At 36.1% G+C, this 25,044-nt stretch overlaps 1 protein-coding gene across 1 annotated transcript in view; it reads left to right on the forward strand.

The window, feature by feature from the left end:
- RANBP17 (RAN binding protein 17) overlaps positions 1-25,044 on the forward strand; it is a 120,652-nt gene that overhangs the window by 19,305 nt on the left and 76,303 nt on the right. The window contains exons 5-12 of the mRNA XM_064279109.1: positions 5,795-5,860; positions 13,260-13,364; positions 15,296-15,461; positions 17,816-17,889; positions 20,396-20,515; positions 22,431-22,577; positions 23,184-23,356; positions 24,665-24,858. Coding sequence (XP_064135179.1) covers positions 5,795-5,860; positions 13,260-13,364; positions 15,296-15,461; positions 17,816-17,889; positions 20,396-20,515; positions 22,431-22,577; positions 23,184-23,356; positions 24,665-24,858 — 1,045 coding nt within the window. The remainder of the gene's footprint in view (positions 1-5,794; positions 5,861-13,259; positions 13,365-15,295; positions 15,462-17,815; positions 17,890-20,395; positions 20,516-22,430; positions 22,578-23,183; positions 23,357-24,664; positions 24,859-25,044) is intronic.

Here is a 25,044-nt window from a genome sequence, read left to right on the forward strand (position 1 = left end):
ACCTAGCCCCATGAGCTTCCCATGCTCCTTCTTGACAGGCCGAGCACAACGCTCAGCTAGAGAGCCACTGGCACGTGGCTGCACCAGGTCTGCCATGCCCCTACCTGCCAAATCCTAACGCTCCACCATTTTATTTCCTTCTTTTTTCCTTCTGTTTTTTGCTTTTGTTTTTCTTCCTTCTCTTCTTTCACTTACCCACATAGCTGCACACATTACATCCTCTCCCTTCTGTGTTGCCTATCCGTGCCATGTGCCCAGCATCCCTGAGTGGCACAGATGTAGTTCTTTGGACCCCGCCCTGCACTGCCCACCAGTACCAACTGTTGGCTGCAAACTACTCATCCCCACCCCTCCATACCCGCTGGACCCACCCTGCTGCACCATAGCTGAGTGACTGGCTCTGCCCACCTAGACAAGGTGGTGAGAAGTATTGTGTCCACAGGTGAACAAGCAACAAAACACACCTAGCCTGCCTGCCCAGACATAATCAAATAAAACAAAAAAGCAGGATGAAACAAACAAATCTACAATCAGTAAAAAAAAAATTCTTGACTGACCTAGAAAAAAAAAAAAACGAAAAACTCACTGCTGTCGAGTCGATTCCGACTCATAGCAACCCTGTAGGACAGAGTAGGACTGCCCTGTAGAGTTTCCAAGGAGCACCTGGCGGATTCGAACTGCCGACCTTTTGGTTAGCAGCCATAGCACTTAACCACTACACCACCAGGGTTTCCGCATCCTAGAGATAGCAGACAATATCAAAACATATATTAAAAAAGGATAGGATGGCTTCAGAAAGCATCCAAAATAAAAACACCAGAATACCTTATGGTAGAAGAAAAGACACAGGAACAACCTGATAGGGAATTCAAAACTGAAATAGTCAGGGCTCTCCAAGAGATGAAGGAAAATGAAGATAAAAATAACGAAGAAAATAGAGAAAATCATGGAAAATACAGACAAAATCAAGGAAAACAAAGCAATGGAAGAATTCAGGAAAATAATACAGGAACAAAATGTCAAACAACTAGAAATCAAAAACAGCAATTAGAAATTCAAAAGATAAACAAGATTTCAAAAATGGACAGTGCAATAGAAAGTTTCAGAAGCAAATTTGAAAAAATGAAAGATCAACGAAATTGAAGATAAATCCTTGAATACCACTTAATTTGAGGAAAAATCAGAGGAAAAATGAAGAAACCCTGACAATGATGTGGGATACAGTCAAGAGCAAAAATTTGCATGTTATCAGAGTTCCAGAAGAGGGGGAGAAAACGGAAAATACGGAGAGAACCACTGAAGATATGCTAACAGAAAACTTCCCTAATATCATGAAACACAAAAAGTCGACCATCCAAGAAGCCCAGTGAACCCCATATAGGATAGACCTCAAAAGAAAATCACCAAGACATGTCATAATGACACTCGCTAAAACTAAAGACAAAGAATCCTGAGAGCAGCTTGAGAAAAACAAAGAGTCACATACCAAAGGGAAACAATAAGCCTAAACTGTAATTGCTTGGCAGAAACCATGCAGGCAAGGAGGCAATGGATAAAATCTTGAAAGAAAAAAACTGCCAACCAAGAATAATGTATTCTGCAAAACTCTTGCTCAAATATGATGGTGAAATTAGGACATTTCCAGATAAACAGAAATTAAGGGAATATGTAAAAACCAAACTTAAGAGAATGATTAAAGGGAGTCCTTCAGTTAGAGAACCAACAACCTAAGTCTAGACGCAAGACAGCATCAGCCAGGTAACAACCTAGGTAATGAACTCTCAAGAATAAAACAAAACAAAGATTTACAACAGGGAGCCAGAGAGATCAATCTGTAAATGACAATAACATCAGAACAATAAAAAAGGGAATAAATTATGGCAGAGGGGGCCGAGGCGATATCAAATAATAAGACTGGTTTAAACTTAGGAAGATGGGGTAAATTTCAAGGTAACCACAAAAAAAGTTAACATACCTGCTTACCAGGATAAAGAAGGAATACATAAAGTCTCAGTAAACACAAAACCTTCAAAAACAAAAGAAACAAACAAAAAATCCACAAACAAAAGGAATTTAGCACAGAAGAGTAAGAAGAACAAAGAGAATGTCAGTCCACTAAAAAAAAAAAAAAAAAGCGCTACAAAATGATAGCAGTATACTCCTACCTATCAATCACAGTGAACATAAATGGCTTAAATGTACCCATAAAGAGACAGAATGACAGAATGGATTAGAAAAAACAGAAACCATCAATATGCTGTCTACAAGAGACACATCTTAGAAACAAAGTCACAAATATCTTAAAAATCAAAGGATGGAAAAAAATACATCAAGCAAATAGCCACCAAAAAAGAACCGAAGTGACAATACTAATCTCAAATAAAATAGATTTTAAAACAAAATCCACCATAAAAGATGAGGAAGGACATCATATGTAATGATTAAAGGGACAGTCCACCAAGAGGACATAAGCATAATAAATATTTACGCACCCAGTGACAGGGCTCCAAAATACATAAACTCTAACAGCACTGAAAAGAGAAATTGACAGTTCCACAATGATAGTAGGAGACTTCAGCACACCACTCACAGTAAAAGACAAAACGTCTAGAACGAAACTCAGCAAAGATACAGAAGATATAAAGGCCACAATCATCCAACTTGACTGACCTCATAGACATGTAGAACACTGCACCCAACAGCACAAAGTACACATTCTTTCCAGTGCACATGGAACATTCTCCAGAATAGACCACATCTTTAGGCCACAAAGCAACCCTCAACAAAATCCAAAACATCAAGATAATACAAAGCATCTTCTCTGATCACAGCACCATAGAAGTAGAAATTAGTAACAGGGAGAGCAAGGAAAAAAATCAGATACATGGAAGCTGCATAATACTTTGCTTACAAACTACTAAAAAAAAAAAAAAAAAACTACTGGGTAATAGAAGAAATAAAAAATGAATCAAAAAATTCCTAGCATCAAATGAAAATGAAAACACATGAAACCATAACCTCTGGGACACAGCAAAGGCAGTGCTTAAAGGTCAATTTATAGGCACAGATGTACATATCAAAAAAGAAGAAAGGGACAAAATCAAAACATGAGCTACACAACTGGAACAAATAGAGAACAGCAAAAGAATCCCACAGCCACCAGAAGACATAATAAAGACCAGAGCAGAAATAAATGAAATAGAGAATAGAAAAACAATAGAAAGAATCAACAAAACCAAAAATTGGTTTTTTGAAAAGATCAACAAAATTGACAAACCATTGGCCAAACTGACAGAAGAAAAACAGGACAGGATGCAAATAACCCAAATAAGAAATGAAATGGAGAACATTGTAGGAGGGAAAGATTAGTCCAAAGGACTAATGGACCACAACTACCAGAACCTCCACAGGACTGAGTCCAGCAAAACTGGATGGTGTCCAGCTTCCACCGCCAACTGTTCTGACAGGGATCACAATAGAGGGTCCTAGACAGACCTGGAGAAAAATGTAAAACAAAATTCTAACTCATAACAAAAAGACCAGACTTACTGGCCTTTACAGAGACTGAAGAAACCCCTAGAGTATGGCCCCATGTACCCTTTTAATTTAGTACTGAAATAACACCTGAAACTAACCTTTCAGGCAAAGATTAGGCAGGCCCGTAAAACAAAAGGAGACTATACCGGACACACCAGCCCTGAGGCAACAATGGGAAAGCAGGAGGGGACAGGAAAGCTGGTAAAGGGGAACCCAAGTTCGAGAAGGGGAAAGTGTTGACATGTTGTGGGATTGGCAACCAGTTTCACAAAACAATATGTGTATTGTTTAATGCTAAACTAATTTGTTCTGTAAACCTTCATCTAAAGTACAATAAGAAAAATAAATTAAGGAAAACCATATTTAAAAAAAAGTCATTAGCGCAGACAAAATTAGACCTTGGAGTTCTTTTAAAGTAAAATCAAGATCGAACACTGAACACGCACGCAGCACGCAGCATGGAGTACAATAATTCTTGTTGGCTAACATTTCTCAAGCTCCTTTCTCAGTGGCGTTAAGTTCGGTTTACGCTGAGTTCATGTCCTCTGTTAGCTTTCGTCAGTTTGGAAGGCCAGAAGAAACAAGATATTTTATCTTCTAAGTTTATTGTAGTGTCATCACAAAATATTTAGCACTTGCTTTCTGGGTATATGACTTGACCTAACCTTGAGTCATGAGAAAGCAATTGCCTTTAATGTTCTTCTGCTCTAAAATAGTACCACATGGCTCCTTTGGGCATTAGCAGCTTCTGTGAGTTTTGCCCTAAAAATTATTTCAAGGTTTGTTAAATCTTTACTGACTCAGAGTTTGTGCATCTTCTTTCCTGTGTTACTGCAGCGAGATACGGAGCTTGAGTCAGAGTGTAAATCAACATGGTGCTTCCTTCATCGACCAAGACTTGCTACAGCAACAACAAAAAGAATGCTAGCTGACCTAAACAGTGTGTTTAGTGACCTAGCTGTTTTATATCCTGGTGCAGGCTCCATATCTTGTCACTGATCAGTAACAAACCTTTCTCAGATTAGAATCAAGTTTGCAGCCCACCAGTGGGTTCATGGTGCAGCAGCTGGTCAGTGAGCATACTTGGAGTAGCGCTGATTTAGTGTATATAGGATGGATGCTTCAGGGAGTAGGAAATTTGTAGCTCACTTCAGATACCCAGACTGTCTTAACCAGCTATAAAGTCTTAAAGTGCAAAAATTCTTGGATGTGTCTTTTCTTCATTTTTTGTCCTAAGATAATTTGAATTTAATTACACATGGTTGCTCAATGTTAGTGCAATTCTGTGATACTTAGAAGGAATGATCAACTGTAAAATTAAGATTTGAAAAGTGTGTCATCTGTACTAGTGATTTTTTTATGATTGTACTATAATTGGGTGTTGCATTTATTGTTTCCATACTTCCGGTGTGATTTTGCAATAGGGTAATTTGTTAGTAATGTGCATGTAAAATATGGATTTTGATTTGAAGGAAGTTTTCGAGACTAAATTGGGAGTTGACTAAAAACATTACAGATGTTATGAGAATGTATATACTATATTGTCATGTATTTACCCCAGTGCGTTGGGTACTTTAGATGCCTTCATTAAAGGTAACTAATAAATGCATGAAGACCCTGGTAGCATACTGATTAAGAGTTTGCCTGCTAACCAAAAGGTCAGCAGTTTGAATCCACCAGGTGCTCCTTGGAAACCCTATGGAGCAGTTCTACTCTGTCCTGTAGGGTCGCTATGAGTCAGAATCAGTTCTACAGCAATGGGTTAATAAATGCATACACATGCACTATTAAATAATATTAAAAGAACCTAAGTGATATTAGATCCAGAGATTTGAATTTGTTACTAAGCTACTTATTAATTATAGCTATGTCAGTACCCTTCAAGACAATTATAGAACTAAAAAGCATTTTTTGCTCATTCTTGATTATATGAAAAATATTAAATGCAACTCTTGAATTTTGAAGCTTTAGTTTATTGTAAGTCCAAGGTGCCAAAAACATTTTGAAGAGTGTCATGCAGTTCTAAGGTAGATGGGCTTTTCCCTACTCAACTTTGTGTACATAAATTTATTTTCAAAACACGAGCTTGATATTCTTTGTTTATAGAACTCATAGTCATTTTCCATATTTTAATAGATATATTATTAATTAAATGTGATGCTTGAATATATCATTATTTGGAAACATTGCCTGATTTATTCATAAAGAACCAATCATAATTCTCCACTTATGCTAAACTTGGTTATTTTCTCCAAAGGGTACTGTAGAACACTGCATAATAGGAGTAATAATCCTTTCAGAGTTGACGCAGGAAATGAACCTGGTAAGCATTTTCATCTAATGGGACTTAAGGTTTATTTAAGAAATGCTATTCATTTGCTGGTTTTATTCGTGGCAAAATGTACAGTGTTCTTTATGTGGCATAAAACTGAATAACCAGTAGTGTTTATTTTTTAGGTCTATTGGGTGGGTTATTACATATTAGAACACTTTTGTTGTTATTGAAAGTATCAGCAGTAGAATAAAGTACTACAAAGAACAGGGAATTAGACATGGTCCTTGCTCCATGGACAGTTGGATAATTGTCCTTTTATCCTCTGTATAGATTGTAACGTACTAACCATAAGAAACAAATTATATGGATGAATGGACACAGGGAGCCTGGGGTGTGAAAGGAAAGGGGGAGAGCGCTGACATGTTGCAGAGATTGCAACTAATGTCACGAAGCAATTTGTGTATAAATTTTTGAATGAGAAACTAATTTGTACTGTAAACTTTTACCTAAAACACAATAAAATTTAAAAAAATTATATGCAAAAGAGAAACAAACCTTTATTTGCTTACAAATAAAAGACAAGCAGTTTGGTGAATTGTTTCTCAACATTGGTTACACAGCAGGACTCATCAAAAAGCAGGCCACTTGGTACTTTGCCTCTTGTTCATATGGGTTTTCCCCCTGTACAAGAACGGTTCTCAGAAGCTATACCTCCCTGCGATAGTCCTTTTGAGAGCTCCGCAGCTGAGCACATCCTCACCTCCTCCTGTTCACTTTTGCACTTAACATGGTTATAAACAGAAGCGAAAGCAGAAGTTGGTTCTGTATGGAATAATTTTATAAAAAATAGGTAATGTAGTATTTAAATTTTAAAATTGTCATCCTGAATGGTATGTTTTTGGTGTGTTTGTGCGTGTATGTTTGTGTGTGTATGCAGACACATTCATATATACAGTCAGTCCTCATTCCCAGGAATCTGTATTTGGAAGTGAGCTTACTTGCTAAAAATGTATTTGTAAACCCAAAGTCAGTACATTTGTAGTCGTTCATGGACATGTACAGAGCTGCAAAAGGGTTGAGTTGCCTGATGTGTATGTTTCCAGCTACTGCTGAAGGAAGTGACCCTCTGCCTTCTTGTTTCAGCTCTCATGATGTTAACAGGCGTCCTTTTTGAGGTCTTGTTAGTGCCACAATTTTTGTCTTTTTGTGCTTTTGTTGGTGATTTCACCATTTAAAATGTCCCCCAAGCATAGTGCTGAAGTGCTGTCTAGGTTTCTTAAGTGCAAGAAGTCTGTGATGTTGAATAGGCATATGTATACCCATGTTACTTGCAACATCATTAACAGTAGCCAAAAGGCGGAAGCAACTTAAGTGCCCATCAACAGATGAATGGATTAACAAACTGTGCTACATACACACAATGGAATACTACACAACAATAAAGAATAATGACAAATCCGCGAAACATCTGACAACATGGGTAAATCTGGAGAGCATTATGCTGAGTGAATAAGTCAATAGGAAAAGGACAAATACTGTATCAGATTGCTATTATAAAGTAACAACAAAAGGTTTATGGACAGGAAAATAAAAATTCTTTGATGGTAACCAGGGATGTGAGGGGGAGGGAGGGAAAATTACCAAAGACAGAGTAGACACGCGTTAATATTGGTGAAGGGAAAGGCAGTACACAGTATGAGAGAAGTCAACATAACATGACCAAGGCAAGATAGGACACTGAGAGGCATGCAGGAATAAAGGACAACTCTGCTAACTACTATAGCATAGACAGTCCTGCAGCAATAGTATTAACAAACAGTAGTCTACAAATGGATATGTAGAAATACTAGCAGATGAGGGAGGGGGTAAGGGAGTATATCCACCAGCAGATACAGATTTGGTGGTGGCAATTTCTGAATACATGACTGTAGGTTCTCCTCATATTTTAATATGGACAATAGAACACACAAGTGGCATGGTCAGGAAAACCTCGGACATAACTAAACACCTCATGGAATGAAGTTCCCAGGCTCAAAAGCAAAAGACCATAGACTGGGTGACCTCTACGTCAGTTGGCACAACATTGTTCTTAAAGACAATGTTCTACATCCTACTTTGGTGAGTAGTGCCTGGGGTCTTAAAAACTTGAGAGCAGCCATCTAAGGTACAACTATCGGCCTCTTCTAATCTGGGGCAAAGGAGAGTGAAAAAAAACTAAAGACTCAAGGGAGCAGTTAGTCTACACCTTACACAACTCTGAGACCAGAAGAACTAGATGGTGCCTGGCTAGCACTACCTACCACTCTGACTGAGATTACAACAGAGGGTCACGGACAGAGTGGGAGAAAAATGTAGAACAAAAGATCAAATTCACAAAAAAGACCAGACTTACTGGCCTTACAAAGACTGGAGAAACTCCTGAGATTATGGTCCCTTCACTCCCTTCTAACTCAGGACTGAAGCCACTCTCGGAGTTCACCTTTCGGTCAAAGATTATGCAGGCCTGTAAAACAAACAATAACACACGTGAGGAATGTGCTTCTTAGATGGTCAATACCTGCCCAAAAATAAAGACTAGAAGGTGAGAAGGGACAGGAAAACTGGACGAATGGAACTGGGGAGCCCCGGGGTGGAAAGGGAAAGGGGGAGAGTGCTGACATAATGCAAGCATTGCACCAATGTACAAAACAATTTGCTTATAAATTTTTGAATGAGAAACTAGTTTGCTCTGTAAACTTTCACCTGAAGCACGCGCGCGCATACACACACACACAAAAGTCTATGATGTACCTTATGGAGAAATTGTGTTAGATAAGCTTTGTTCAGACATGAGTTATAGTACTCTTGACTGAGTTCAGTGTTAATGAATCAACAGTTTATATTCAATAAAGTGTTTTTAAACCGAACTACTCATAAAAGAAGGCTGTGCATTGATCAGTTATCAAAAATGTGACCAGAGGCTCACAGGAACCTAACCCCATATTTCCCCTAAGAGCAGTGATGCTCAGTATTTGTTAATTCAGTGTTATAGAACATAACTACTGTAAATAATGAGACTTGGCTATGTATATATATGGAAGGCATGCATACCTCTTTTCCAGCTCCTTTTGGAGTGACAATGTAGTTCTTGTGCATTTAAATGAAAGAAAAAAAAAATCTAAAATAACCCTTTTCCACTTCTATCCAATCAGGAATTAGGAAATATTTCTAAAGATATAAGAAGAACTTCGAAAACTTAATGTGATCTCTTATTTAACCATGGCCATTACCTCCCCAACCCTTCCGCCCTTGAGTATGTGAAGATTTCTCTGCAGTTTGTATGCATGTATCTGTGTATGTATGTACGTGTGTACCTCTATCTCCAGGACTGGTGGTTGTATGTGGAACATAGGTACTATGTTGGCAGGGATGTTATGACAGGAACCTTGGCTAGAAACACTGGTGCCTGCTTATTTTAATCCTACTAGACTCTAAATATGAAGAACTGTAGCTTTTTAGAGATATATATATTTAAAATAATCTTAGTGTGAAAATTTGACCTCATAAAAGCAAAGAAAATAATAATTCCCATGTACTCATCACCCAGCTTTTACAATCGTCAACTTTTTGCCAATTTTAAGACTAGCAGTTTTATTCATTTCCTACTTCACAGCATAATAGGCTGCCCTGGTAGTGCCGTTTTGCTGTGTTTATATTGTTACTGAAACACAGCTAGGTAATACGGAGTTCTTAATAAAGGTGTAGTTTTTAGAGAGCAATCAAGAACTTTTTTTTTTTAATAAACCATCTTAAGCTTACAGAAAAGTTGCAAGTATAATACAAAGAAGATTTTTGCTTTTTTTTTCCCTCAAGAATTTGATACTAAGCTGTTGAAATGATTCCCTACCACCCTGGAATACTTCAGTGTGTATTTGGTACATTCAAGGACATTGTCCTACATAACCGCAATACAACCACTGAAATCAGGAAATTCACACTGACATACTAATACCATCTAATCCTCAGACCCCAACCAAATTTTACCAGTTAGTCCCCCAAATGTCCTTAATAGCAGAAGGAACCCGTTTAGAATCCATCATGTCTTAAGTCTCTTTCAATCTGGAAAAATTCCTCCATCTTTTTTTTTTACTTTCATGGGCTTGATACTTGTGAAGATTATAGGTCAATTGTTTTGTAAACTGTCCCTCCATTTGGGATTGTCTGATGTTTCCTCATTATTAGATTCAGACTTTGCATACTATTTGTCAGGAATATCACAGACATGACATGTAGCCTTCTCAGTGCATCCTGTCATACGTGCATGATTTGATTTGCCACATTACTTTGATCACTTGATTAAAATGGTCTGTGCTAGCCCTCTCCATTGCAGATTTATTCTTTTCCTCTTTGTAATTATTGACTATTTTGTGGTGAGGTACGTAAGATCCTGAAAAAGCCCATTCCTCATCAGACTTTCAATTTATTCTTTATATCAGTATGGATTCCTGGTTTGCTATTTTTTTTTTTTTTATTTAATAGGTTATAATTTGTTACTAATATCATTTATTTCAATACTTAAATTTCCCCAGATTTGGCCAGTAGGAGCCCTTTCAAGCTGGCTTCTGTGTAGATTTGACATTTTCTCACTACTCTTTGGATGCTGTCTTTCTTCCTGGCACTGCACGGTGTTCCAGGCTTATCTGTATATTACCAAGTGCCTTTTAAAAAAAGCTCCAAGGGCTGAAGTGTGACTTAGGCTTCGTAAGGTAAAAAATAAGTGATTTCTCCAGAGACATGTTAATGCTTATTCTGGTCCTACTTTACTCTGATTTGGTCTGAACTGTAGCTTTTTAAAATATATATATATTTTAAAATAATTTTAGTATGAAAATTTAACCTCATAAAAGCAAAGAGAATAGTATAATGGTATAATAGTATAGGTGCTGTACATTTTACTCAGCCTAATTATAGAACATTCACAATTTCAACTAGCATTTATTAAGCACTTCTGAGCCAGGCAATAGAAATATCTGCATTGCATGAGGAAAATCAAATATTATGGTTGTCAGATGTGAGCCAGGTAAATTCATGTAATGTTAGTAACAGGATGTATGTAAGACAAAGATCTAAACTTGGGGTTTTCTGAAAGTAAAGAGTATTTAAGTTATTAGGCTTTTTAAAAAGGTAAATCTACTGTTTCTTACATATACTCAATGTATAATCATCAAGAAGTAAAATATGTTTGTGTGATAGAGGTATAGGGATGCAGTACAAAATGGATACACAGTTCTGTTTCTCAAAAAAATGGATATCAAGAACAAAGTGGGAGGCCTCACTCTACCTGATTTTAGAACCTATTATACCACCACAGTAGTCAAAACAGACTGGTACTGGTACAACAACTGATACATAGACCAATGGAACAGAATTGAGAATCCAGACATAAATCCATCCACATATGAGCAGCTGATAATTGACAAAGGCCCAAAGTCAGTTAAATGGCAAAAAGACAGTCTCTTTAACAAATGGTGCTGGCATAACTGGATATCCATCTGCAAAAAAATGAAACAAGACCCATACCTCACTCCATGCACAAAAATGAGCTCAAAATGGATCAAAGACCTAAATATAAAATCTAAAATGATAAAGATCATGGAAGAAAAAATAGGGACAATGCTAGGAGCCCTAATACGTGGCATAAATAGTATATAAAACATTACTAACAATGCAGAAGAGAAACTACATAATTGGGAGCTCCTAAAAATCAAACACTTATGCTCATCAAAAGACTTCACCAAAAGAATAAAAAGATTACGTACAGACTGGGAAAAGGTTTTTAGCTGTGACATTTCCAATCAGCGTCTGATCTCCAAAATCTACCTGATATTGCACAGTCTCAACTACAAAAAGACAAATAACCCAATTAAAAAATGGGCAAAAGATATGAACAGGCACTTCACTAAAGAAGACATTCACATAGCTAATAGATACATGAGGAAATGTTCATGATCATTAGCTATTAGAGAAATGCAAATCAAAACTACAATGAGGTTTCATTTCACTCCAACAAGGCTGGCATTAATCCAAAAAACACAAAATAATAAATGTTGGAGAGGCTGTGGAGAGATTGGAACACTTATACAGCGCTGGTGGGAATGTCAAATGGTACAATGACTTTGGAAATAGATTTGGCGCTTCCTTAAAAAGCTAGAACTAGATCTACCATACAATCCAGCAATCCTACTCCTTGGAATATGTCCTAGAGAAATAAGAGGCTTTACACAAACAGATATGTGCACACCTATGTTCATTGCAGTGCTGTTTACAATAGCAAAAAGATGGAAGCAACCAAAGTGTCCATCAGCAGATGAATGGATAAATAAATTATGGTGTATTCACATAATATTATTTTGACTATATTATATTTTAGGTTAGAGGCACAAAAGCTAGTCTTAGTAAATTTATTTTTAAGAATTAGTTATCATTAGCTAAGAAAATATTCAAGATGAATATTGATGATATAATAAATTAGACGTCTAATTATTTATAATTTGTCTTACTTTCTTTTCAGAATACCAAAGATATATGAACCAATGACATGGTGTATATAGAAATATCTTTTTCATATAGAAAAATTTTTCTGTAATTCAGTTTGCTGATAGGGATTCACAGGAAGTTGGAATTCGAAGATTATTTCAGAGGTTACTCATTTTACATGTAGATCCTCAGGATCAGAGAAGTTGTTACTTGCCGAATATGAAATAAGATGCATGGATCAGGAATTGATAGTCTTATTATCTAGAGGGTCAGTGAAAAAGAGGGAGACCCCCAAGGAGATGGATTGACACACTGGCTGCAAGAATGGGCTCAAACATAACAACAATTGTGAGGATTGCACAGGACTGGGCAGTGTTTCGTTCTGTTGGACACAGGGTTGCTTTGACTCCACAGCACCTAACAACAACAACAACAAAAATTATCTGCTTGTTATTTTCTAATCTGTATTTATGTTTCCTCTGAAACTATAATTAATCTGGCTTTTAATTTTGGCATCAGTATGGTTTGTAAGTGGAGCCCTGATGGTGCAGTGGTTAAGAACGCAACTTTTTAACCAAAAGGTCAGCAGTTCAAATCCACCAGGTACTCCTTGGAAACCCTGTGAGGCAGGTCTGCTCTGTCCTGTGGGGCTGCTATGAGCTGGAATAAGGTCAACGACAGTGGATTTTTTATGGTTTGTAGAAGGAGCACGGAATTAAAACAATCCAGAAACTTGGATTCTAACCCTAGCTCTGCCATTAACTCTTTAATAGCCTTGAATAGGTCACTTCCTTGGTGGGTTTTTAAAAGCTCTTTTAGTTCAATACTTTATGACTCTTTAATCGTTACTTCCGTTCCTTTTCTAATTCCATAAATTTTTGCTTTACTCCTTGGTAGGTGTAGTTAAACTAATTCATCTTGATCTTTTTAGATTGACTATTCTAGATCTTCAGGAAAACACAGGAAAATAGCTACTTCATTTCGTGACACTTCTCTCAAAGACATTCTAGTGCTAGCATGCTCTCTTCTAAAAGAGGTAAGTTATTTAATAGTACATTATCCAGTGGGTTTTTTATCCTAGTTAGTATTTAGAAAATTTTCAGAGTTTCAAAAGAATTTCAAATAGATTTTCTTTCCTCTATTTTGCTGTCCGAAGAGATGTTGTGGACAATCTTGACTTAAGTGTATTAGATTTGCACAAATCTAGAAGTTCCAAAAATTTCTTTTAGTTACTTGGGTTATGATAAAGTAAAATCCCAAAGGAATTTAGTAACTTATCTCTAGGTAGTAGTTCATGATCTTCCTGCTGTAGGTTCTTTATTACAGAAGCTAACTGAGTCTTCTTTTATCTGTCCTGTCCATATTTTTCTAGAGTGTAGATGAACAGTGAAATGGAAGTAAGTTTTTGTTATTTATCAGCTATCAAACTTAATTCATAGTTGAGCCAAGATTGTTGACTTCAATAATACATTTGGACACATTTTCCCATTTATAACTTAGCTCCCTTTTGAACATTAAGGATAGCATAATTCATGATTATGTTTTGTCTTCTTGTATAATATAGCGACTTCATCGTGCTGCTCAAGCTTGTTAATTGGCCTAGTACAACATTTCCCAAAATACGTTCCTCTAAGTTCCATTAAGCACTAGTTTCTGGGGTCTTAATGATATTAGGTAAGCAAAAGTGTTTCATTGTCAAATAAGTTTAAAAAACAAACTGAGGTAAGTAGATTTCTTTTCTGAAGGACTTATCAAAGTCTTTAATATACTAAAGATTATTGTGAATTGCCAAGAGACTGATGGAATAGTTTTGAGTAGAAGACAATTTGTGAAACACAGGTAAGCTATGCTAAAAAAAACTATTTAAAAAATATTTTATTTTTATTCACTTATTTCATAGGGTTGCTATGAGTTGGAATCGACTTGACGGCAGTGGGTATTTCAGTTCTTTGGTACATGATAACTGTTAAACTAGGTCAGACCAAAAGACCCTCTATTATCTTGAAAAGGAGCCCTGGTATTGCAGTGTTTAAGCACTTGGTTGCTAACCGAAAGGTTGACGGTTCGAATCCACCATCTGTTCCATGGGAGAAAGATAGGATGGTGTAATTATAAAGATTATAGCCTTGGAAACCCATGGGGGCAGTTCTACTCTGTCCTGTAGGGTTGCTGTGAATCAGAATCAACTCGATGGCAGTGGATTTTTTATTATCTTAAAAAAAAATTTATTATGGAAAATCTTAACATACAGAAAAGTGGGCAGAATAGTATAGTGAAACCCCCTTGTACCCATCAACAAATTAAACAGCTAAAAACTTATGGTCAGTCTTGTTTCATCGCTGCCCCTACCTCCTCACTTTATTTCTTTTTGTATTACTCTTAAAGCAGAACCCCAAACTTTGTATCATTTCTTCCATAAATATTTCACTGTGTATCTTTAAAAGATACCATCTTTTCTGGTTGTGTGGAGGTGGACATTTTTAGGGGTCAAGATTGCGCCCCAGAAGCTTTGAGTGTCCTCCCACATTCAGACAGCTCTGGGAGCCTCTGTTAGCTGAATATGAATCTTTTATGCATGAAGTTATAGCCTAGCTTTTCTTGAAGAAAATTTATATTTTCAACTTGTTCCACACAGCTTTTGAGCTAATGAATGCCATATGTGTTTACACTATTGTGCTATTTAAAGTATTTGTTGTAAAGCTCCAATTTTAGAGGGTGACCTGCAATTTAAGGTTAATCATAAATGTTTTTATTCTCATTTCACAAAATTAAAATAGAAAATAGTCTGTTATAGAAGTTTGTGGATTGTGATTTTACCTTTTTTTCCTAATGTATGCAACAAAACTTTGTAAACTCTTTTTGCTAATTTTAATTTGGCATTGAAGAGTTATTGAAGTTATGTGACGTGAAAAATTTGTTTATTGACTTGTTTCATAAGGCTTTATTTGACTTTGAACTTTTTTTCAGGTATTGGCCAAACCTTTAAATCTGCAGGATCAGTGTCAACAAAATCTTGTAATGCAGGTCTTGAAGCTGGTCCTCAACTGCCTTAACTTTGACTTCATCGGCAGTTCAGCAGATGAGTCTGCAGATGATCTCTGCACAGTGCAGATTCCAACAACCTGGAGAACAAGTAAGAAAAAAGTTTAACGTGAATGATGGTCAACGTAAGAGGCTCACAGTGAAGCAATACAATTCCCCTAGGCACAATTGTCTCCTGTTTTTTGCTAGACAATCAAAAAAACCTCAAAAGGATTTAAACCCAAAGTAGTTTCTGATAGCCAGTTTTGAAATCTATTTTCCCCTATTTATATCTAGTAACTTTCATATTTCGAATTTGGAAAAAAGAGAAGACAGAACTCTAGAGCTGGGGGAAAGCAGGTGTGGGAGGGGAAATCAGGTATTCTGTTTTGAAACCCTCAGATAAACAGTGGGAGATGATATAACAGTTGAGAAGAGATAGCGCCATTTTTTTACGATTATAAAGAAAATAGAATAACTGACTTAGCAGAGCAGAGTTGCAATTTACTTCTTTACGGAGAGGGATACCAAGAAAAAGCAAGCTGATTTGCCTCCATATACCCCTGAAAAACGGTGGCACTAGAGTACCCCTGAAGTCAGGGGTGAAAAAGTCTGTATGCTGTATACTTAACTTCCCCAGAATTTGCTGTACAGTCTTTGCAGTGAGGTGACTGCCCTTCCCTCCCCACCTTCTTTCTCGCTTCCCACTAGCTTCCCAAGACCAGGGCTTTTTTCCTTAAAAAATTAAACTGCACAGGCTTCATATTCAGGGATACCAGAGATGGAGCACCAGAGATTTCATGAAAACCTTTCTAATATGGAAATCAAATACTAATGCCAACGATAAAGAGGGACTTAGTGTTCTTTATCTTAACTGTAGTGGTGGATACACAAATCAGCACATGCAATGCAATTGCCTAGAACTAAATACACACACACATGCAAATGCATACGTGTAAAACTGGGAAATCTAAGTAAGATCAGTGGATTGTATCATTGTCAGCTTCCTGGTTGTGATATTGTGCTGTATATTATCATTGAGGGAAAATTGGGTAAAGGGCAGATGGGGGTCTCTGTACTTTTTGCAACTCTGTATGAAGTTGTAATTACCTCAAAAAGTTTAATTTAAAAAAAGGCATACTTTAGTATCCCCAGGGAGATAAAAGGTAATACATCCTGAAATTAGAACAGGAAATTGTTTTAAAAAGAAATATTCAGAGAATGTTACACATTTAAAAGACAGTAACCAAAATAAAATATTCAGTGAAGATTTGGAAGAAAAAGTTAAGGAAATCTCCCAGAAAGTAGAACCAAGTTCAAAGAGATGTTGGGTAAGAGAAAAAAATATGTAAGAAAATTAGAAAATGAAACTAGGAGGTCTGACATGACTGGAAGGAGTTCTAAAAAGAGATGACAGAAAACAAGAAAATTTGCAAACAAATAATACAAAGTTTTCAGCACTGAAGACATAAATTTTCAGATTGAAAGGTCCCACCAAGTACTCAGCATAATGAATAAAAAAAGTTGCACACTAAGCCTCGTAATCATGGCATTTGAGAATAGCAAAGATAAAGAGAAGATTCAAAAATATTCTAGAAGGAAAACATTAAGTCACTTACAAAATATGTAATAAAATGGCATTACACTTCTCAACAACAGCGCTAGAAGACAATGCAGTAATATCCTGAGATTTCTGAGAGAAAATAATTTTTAAACTAGACCCAGATTATCAAGATAGAATAGACATTTTTGAACGTGCAATCTCTCCCAAAATTTACCCCAATGTACCTGTTCTCAGGAAGCTACTTGGTGTACAAGCCATGAAAGTGGAAGATGTGAAATCTGGGGAAATGGACTGCCTGAGAATTGATTTAACCCCAAATTGTGACATAGCGGATAGATTTTATGAGAGAGAATGGATTGTAGAGAGAGTAGTGGATGTTGTATGCTATAATGTTGTATGTCATATGCTATAATGGGAATTCAGCTGTTGTGTAAAGTAAAACAATCAAATCAAGAATAATACAGCATTGTTATTTGGAAACATGGAGATAAATGTAGCTAAAAAAGTTGAAAGGTGGCTGGAATGGGGTAGGGTCAGCTATATTTTTACTATAAACTTTTCATTACTGTTGACTTTTTGGTACTATTTAATTTTTAAACAATGTTTATGTTACTCTAAGACAAGTGAAAATAGAAGATTCTCCGAGCAAGAACTATAAATGCTACATAGAAATGCGGAACGTCTTAGCTAGTTAATTTTTCTCTCTCTCTTATTTCGTCTTTCAATAGAAAATACCTAGAAATTAAAAATTGGCCTACCTGAAAAGAGTGACCACGTGCAGAAGTCTTGGAGTTCTTGCTTTATGTGATATCTTACTATGTTATAATCACTGCAAGAAAAAGTCCCCTGTGAATTACAAGTAACCGTATTAGGGGGAAAATTTTTTTTTTTTTTTTTTTCAGTTTTCCTGGAACCAGAAACATTGGATCTTTTCTTCAATTTGTATCATTCATTTCCACCACTACTATCTCAGTTAGTAAGTAAAAATCATTCATTACTTCATTAAAAAGTATCTGCCTAATTGAAGTAAGGGGTGGTATATACTTACTTAAAAAAAAATTCTAATTATATACATACTTGATTGGGTTTTTCCACATGTTTAGTGATTACTTCTCACAAAAAATTTTTAAGTCTCCTGCGATGTATATTGTTTAAACTATTTGTCAGATTAGATTTATAGTCAACAGTTCATTCCATTTCACAGTTGAGCCCAGAACCAATAACTGTTGATTTAGCCCCTGCCCAGAGCCAGAACAAACTATCAGTCTCTGAGTATGTCTTCCTTCCTACCAGTCCCCATCCCTTTCTCTGGGCCTTAGTCTAGCATCTACCACCCATCAGCTCCTTCCCTTATCTTACCCTCTCCCTAAGTCTTTCTTCAACCTTGCCTGGCTCCATGTCTTAGACTTGACAGACAGCCCTCACCAGATCTCTGTGAATGAGAAGTGAAGTGGATCTACTCATTTGATTTTGTGCTCATTACATTATGATTCTGTAAGAAAAGAGCAACTCCAGTTGCTCATTTGTTTTTTGAATCAAATTCATGTTTAAAAGATTCTTGAAACTCTTTGGTTATGTAGAGACTGTGGGACTTACCTTTGTAGAATCTAAAACAGAGACCCAGCAAGATTTAAAAAAAAAAAAAAAAATTTAATGTCTTAAGTTTGCACAAGTAAAATTAGGGAATATTGCTGTTTGCTGAGGAAAGATGTTCCAAATTTAAGGTACACAGGAGCGGTATATTTGTTTAGATATGTTATCTCCTAGAAAGGAAAAACAGGTTCAAAAAAATACCTCCCCTTTTTATTAAAAAAAAAGAAAAAAACGTGTCACTTTTTGAATCTAGAGTGTTAAGGTGCTGGTTTTCAGACTGGGTTTCACAGGGCACTAACATTCCAGGTGGTGCTGTAGGGCTCCAGCTTTCTGTCTTTTAGCCACCACAGTCTTGCTTTTAGTTGTTTAAAAACCATGGTTTCATATACAATTATGTTTTGGGACGAAACGAAAGTACCACTGCTTAAAATATAAAGTGTAAACAGCTGCTTTGAGAGAAAGTGGCATTTATTGACCAGGCCCTGTTATTTGGTGCTTATCGCATTTAATCTTCATAGTGGCCCTGTGAGGTAAGTATTATTTAAAAAAAAAAAACCAAACCCGTTGCCGTCGATTCTGACTCATAGCGACTCTATATAGAGGAGGAAACAGACCCAGGCTGGCTGAGTGACATCTCCCTGGTCAACAAAGTAAATATTGGAACTAAAATTCAAACCCAAGTCTTTTTGGGCGAGAGCTCTGACTATTTTTAATACATGAGTGGTTCCCAAACCTGCTTATCAGAATTGCTTAGGAAAGGCGTTTATTTTTACTTTTTGTTTCTAACACTAGGGGCTGTGTGTGGCAAACTGGAGAACGTTTAAAAAGGCATGCTCTGATTTTTTTTTTGTCAGTATTCTCACACTTGCCAAGAGAGCCAAACATTTTTCATATGTGAAATCTCCTATCTTAAATACCTAAATATTGACTCATTCCAATTAAAAAAGGTGGGCAAACAGACACATATGGACCAAAACAAAACATATATGGGTCAGTTTGGACTGAAAGTTGCCAGTTTGAGGGTTCTTGCAGTCAATGATCAGGCTGACTTCAATGGGTATCAGCAGTAGAATTAAAAACCCAAGTAGTGAGATTATCTGGTAAAATATTGAAGACGTTAGGAAGGCAACTATACCACAGATACTCTTTAGTAATTTATGGGGTATGTAATTCTTCTAGCAGCATTTTCTAAACTGTCCTTTAAGATATGAATGAATACCTGGGGAAAAAAAACCCATTGCCATCGAGTCGATTCTGACTCATAGTGACCCTATAGGAGAGAGTAAACCTGCCCCGTAGAATTTCCAAGGAGCCCCTGGTGGAATCGAGCTGCTCACCTTTTGGTTAGCAGCTGTAGCACTTAACCACTACACCACCAGGGGTTTTTCTTTTTTTTTATATTAATAATAGTGTGGGTAGAATATTCTGTAGCCACATAAGTTTGGGACAGGTTGGATTAAGTAAAGTTACAGAATTGTTTTCCCCTTGCAGGATTCCTCGGTGTATAACCTGCAGAGTTTCACAAACATATTCCACCACAAAACTGTATTTTCTTTTTGGTAGAAAATCAGGTTCAGTGGTTCTCAAACAGAGCTGGGCATCAGAATCGATTGGAAAGCCTTCTGCACATGCACTTGTCCAGGCGCTGCTCTGGCAGATTTGGTATATGAAAAAATATTAGAGGGAAATAACGCACAAATAGGAATTTTAGTGGTGGGGCGGAAGGGTGGTGGTGGGTGGTGATGGTGGTTGATAATGTTTAGCTTTCATTATTTTTAGACTCTATAATGCTTTTTTATCATTGGAATTTTTTAATGTAAAGACTTGTATTCATTACATGTGGCCATAGATGCTTTTAAAATTGAAATAAATTTTGTTATTGTTTTTAGGCACTTTCATGTTTAGTTCAGTTTGCTTCTACAAGAAGGTCCTTATTTAGCAGTCCTGAACGTGCCAAGTACCTTGGTAATTTAATTAAGGGAGTAAAAAGGATACTTGAAAACCCTCAGGTATTTATGAAGTAATTTAATTAATACTTAGCATATAGAAATACAGTTTTTCTACCAAAAGGTGCATAATAAACTCAGCATGAGTTTATTATGATTCTGCAAGAGAATACAAAGTATCGTATTCATCTTCTTTACGTCTCATTTTTAACAGTTCTTTGGGCTGTTTTAAAAATGGATGCTAACCTGACAGACTTAGGTGTTCCCCTTCTTTATTTTTTCCATTCTTTTAGGTGAGTATAAAAAGAGTTCATATATCTTGTTATTATGTTTTGGGCTTTTACCATGGTACTGAATTTCTTCGCTTGCACTTCCTTAAGTTCTGAAGTGATTAATTCAGAGTTATATCCACCTTCTGAACTAGAAAACTTAATATAAATCTGAATGTTAATAATGGAAGAAGTGGCTTTAAATTATGAAAGAATGCCTTTTTGCCCTCTTGTGGACAAATAAGAATTTGTAGATTTTAAAGAGTACTCTCTACATTAAGGACAGAGCTTCTAAGGTAACACTCATCTCAGAGAATTGCAAAACCATTAGTAATGAGTGGTTTTGGATACCTAGATAAAAATTTTTTGTTCCACTTTCTATTTTGTTTTTGGTATAAAATATTTATAATTAAGTACAGATTTTAAAGGTTAAGGGATGGTTAAGGAGGTTTATCTAAGTCTCTTGGTTGATAACTTTTGGGGAGGCATATACTACTTTTACAGAAAGAAAATGTCCTTCCTCTAAAAAATGCTGGGTGTACTGCAAGCTATTCCCAGGAGCATTTAATGTGTTATCGTGTGTTTGTTTTATCTTTTCAGTGCTAGCATAGCTGTGAAATATACCTGTTTTCTGATAGCTGGGATTTTACCAATATACTTTAAAAATTTTAGTTGTTTGATTTACTGTCATCAACCAATACGGGGAGATAACATGCAAATGTCATATAATTCTCTTAAATGATTTTCCAATACTTGCAGGTTAATGTTTAATGGCTGCATAAGTTAGTTTGGATAGCCTATTAATTACTTTAGCCTAATAAACATGTACTAAAAGACTTTTTTATTAAAAGACTTTTGAGTACAAAATATCTTTCTGCAATTTGCCCTTAATACTTAGACACTATTTTATATGCTTTCATGGAGCTCATGTGAATGAAATTTCTTAGAACCTCTTTCTTTTAGTATTAATTCTGCTTCGTTCCAGATACAGTGCTTAGGGCAAAGTGCTCAGACTAAGTAACACGTATGCCCTGTCTTCAGGTGCTTGCAGGCAACTAGGGGCGCCTTTCCTGATCTTTCCTTCTAACCTATCCTCTCCAGAGAGTTATTTCTATGTCTTGGAGATAATATCGTTAAACTTTCTGTTTTCCATTGTTTGACCGAGTCTTTATTTAGAGTTGGGGAGTTGCTTGAGGGTACAGTAACTGTAGGCTCTCAGTAAGTACTTGTTGAATTAGAAGAAATTCCTCTTAACTGTGTATACACACACGTACCATTTAACTTAGTCCAGTTAGTGCTGCTCTTTTCCAAGGTTTCAAGAGCCCATTTGTATTTTTTGTCTTAAATATTTTCTAAGTTGTCTTTTGACTTCTTTTTAAACCATAATACACACTCATACACACAGTTTTTGATGTAATATAAGTCCCCAAACATTATAATTCAGTCATAACGGTGCAAAGTTTCATCCAAAGCCTCTGCTTTGAAGTCCCTGTTATTAATCATTAATGACAGCAATAAATCCAGCAGAAGTCACTTGTTTTTTTTTTTTCATTGTTATCTACCCAGTGTTGCAAAGTACCATAAGTACTTGTGAAAACTGGGAGACTTAAGATACACTTGGAATTTTATTCATGGTATAATTGTTTTTTTTTTAGCTTGGTCTGTTTCTAAGTATGTTTAAAAACCTTTCTGTTTGTCTCATAATTTAGGGTTTGTCTGATCCAGGTAATTATCATGAATTTTGTCGATTTTTGGCTCGTTTAAAGACAAATTATCAGCTGGGAGAATTAGTTATGGTGAAGGAGTATCCTGAAGTTATCAGATTGATAGCTAATTTTACAATTACTAGCCTCCAGGTAAGTAAAAATGTGTAGTTTGTGTTAAACTATAGACATTTTTTGAGGCAATTCCTTGGTATTGGTTGGTGGGAGGTTTTTTTTTTTTTTTTTTAATGTCGGTTAATTTGAGTACTTTACAGAAATTTTCTTTGCAAAGTTTTAGGTAAAAAAGTTCATTGCAGTATTTATAAAGATTTAGAAACCACTTAAATATCTAATAATTGAAGAATGACTAAGAAGCTCTAATAAGTCTATGTAAAGAAATAAAAAAATGTTTTTACAGGTTGTATTAACATGGAAAAATTCAGTTTATAAGTCTGGGAGAGAGGTTAGAAAACCATATTTTCTTCACATTGCCAACTCTGAAAAAAATGTTCATGAGAAGATGATGGTTTGAAGGAAGTACACTAACATTTTAATAGTGATCATTTCTGGGTCGTGGAATAAAGATTGTTTCTTTATACTTTTTGCATTTATAAAATTTGCTATATTAAGTGTTCATTGCTTATAAAAACAAAAGAACTGTTAATTTTAAAACGAATGTGTCATTGTCTTGCCTCTGCAATTCTTAATCTAGGAAAACAGAATGTAATTTTAAGTAACTTTTGGTTTATTTCTTTGTAGCATTGGGAATTTGCTCCCAACAGTGTTCATTATTTATTAACTCTTTGGCAAAGGATGGTAGCATCAGTTCCTTTTGTGAAATCAACTGAACCCCATCTATTAGACACTTATGCACCCGAAATCACGAAGGCCTTTATCACTTCTCGGTTGGAATCTGTTGCCATAGTTGTGAGGTATTGAAAAATTAAATGTTTTATGTTTTAGTTTCGTCTTTTGTATTTTATAATTTAATTGAGGTATAATTTACCTACCATAAAATTCAGAGAGCGTACAGCTGCCTGAGTTATCTTGAATGTGAGCCCTTGAAATTGGTTTTCCCTTTTTGAAATTCTTTTGCCTATTCTAGTTCCTTTGCTTTTCTATGAAAATTTTAGAATTGGTCTGTCAATTACTGAAAAAATATTCTGCTGGATTTTGACTGGGATTGCATTGCGTCTGTTGCCTTGGGGGAGGAAAATTGATGTCTCAACAGGTTTGAGTCTGCCAGCCCATGAACTTGTCTATCTTTTCATTTATTTAGATCTTCCTAGACTATTTTCATCAGTGTTTTGTAGTTTTCAACATTGAAATCTTTCATATGTTTAGTTAGATTTAATTTGTATTTTATGTTTTCTGGTGCCTTTGTATGATACTGTTTATTTCAGTTGTTTATTGAGAGTTTATAGAAATACATTTGAGTTGTGTTCAGTGACCTTGGTAAACTCACCTATTAGTTCTAGTAGCTTTTTTTTGTGGATTCTTTAGCATTTTCTATGTAGATAATCATGTTGTCTTCAAATATACCAAAAAACCCATTGAGGTTGAGTCGATGCCAACTAATAGCAACCCTATAGGAGCTCTGGTGACATGTGATTAAGAGCTATAGCTGCTTATCAAAAGGTCACAGTTCAGATCCACCAGCCGCTTTTTGGAAACTCTATAGGGCGGTTCTACTCTGTCCTGTAGAGTTGCTGTGAATCACAATTGACTTGACCGCAGCAGGTTTGGGTTTGCTTTAGGACAGAGTAGAGCTGCACCATAGGGTTTCCAAGGCAGTAATCTTTACAGAAGCAGACTGCCACATCTTTCCCCTGCAGAGTAGCGGGTGTGTTTGAACTGCTCACCCTTAGGTTAGCAGCCAAGCATTTAACCACTGTTCCATCAGGGCTCCTTTCTTCAAATATAGACAGTCTCATTTCATCCTTTCTGATCCTTTTGTCTTTTATTTCTTTATCCGTCATAGAATTTTATTTAACAAATAAAGTTTCTTTTTGCTGGGAAATAGTACATCATATTGGAAACCCTGGTGGTGTAGTGGTTAAGTGCTACAGCTGCTAACCAAAAGGTCAGCAGTTCAAGTCCATCAGGCGCTGTCTGGAAACTCTATGGGGCAGTTCTACTCTGTCCTGTAGGGTCGCTATGAGTCGGAATCGACTTGACGGCAGTGGGTTTTTGGGTTTATTCTAATGCCATTTGTATACTTGGTTTCTGTATCTTTGCAGAGATAATTTAGATGATCCACTGGATGATACTGCCACTGTGTTTCAGCAGCTGGAGCAGTTGTGCACTGTTAGTAGATGTGACTATGAAAAGACATGCACTCTTCTTATACAGTTGTTTGACCAAAATGCACAGAACTACCAAAAACTTCTACATTCAGCTTCGGGGATAACTGTGGACATGGCAATTCAGGAAGGTCAGTAAATTTTATATGACTACTTTATGAATATTATGTTGAATTTTAAGTAGCATCATTAATCAATTTGTTTAAGAATTTCTTTGCATATCATTTTTAGGTATTTCCCCCAACTCCTGGGCCCCTAATAAACTTTTAATTTTATTATTCTTCTCGATATTTTGATGGCTTGGTGGTCGATGTTTA

The sequence above is a fragment of the Loxodonta africana genome, chromosome 2, assembly GCF_030014295.1.
Source record: "Loxodonta africana isolate mLoxAfr1 chromosome 2, mLoxAfr1.hap2, whole genome shotgun sequence".
Classification (NCBI taxonomy): Eukaryota; Metazoa; Chordata; class Mammalia; order Proboscidea; family Elephantidae; genus Loxodonta; species Loxodonta africana.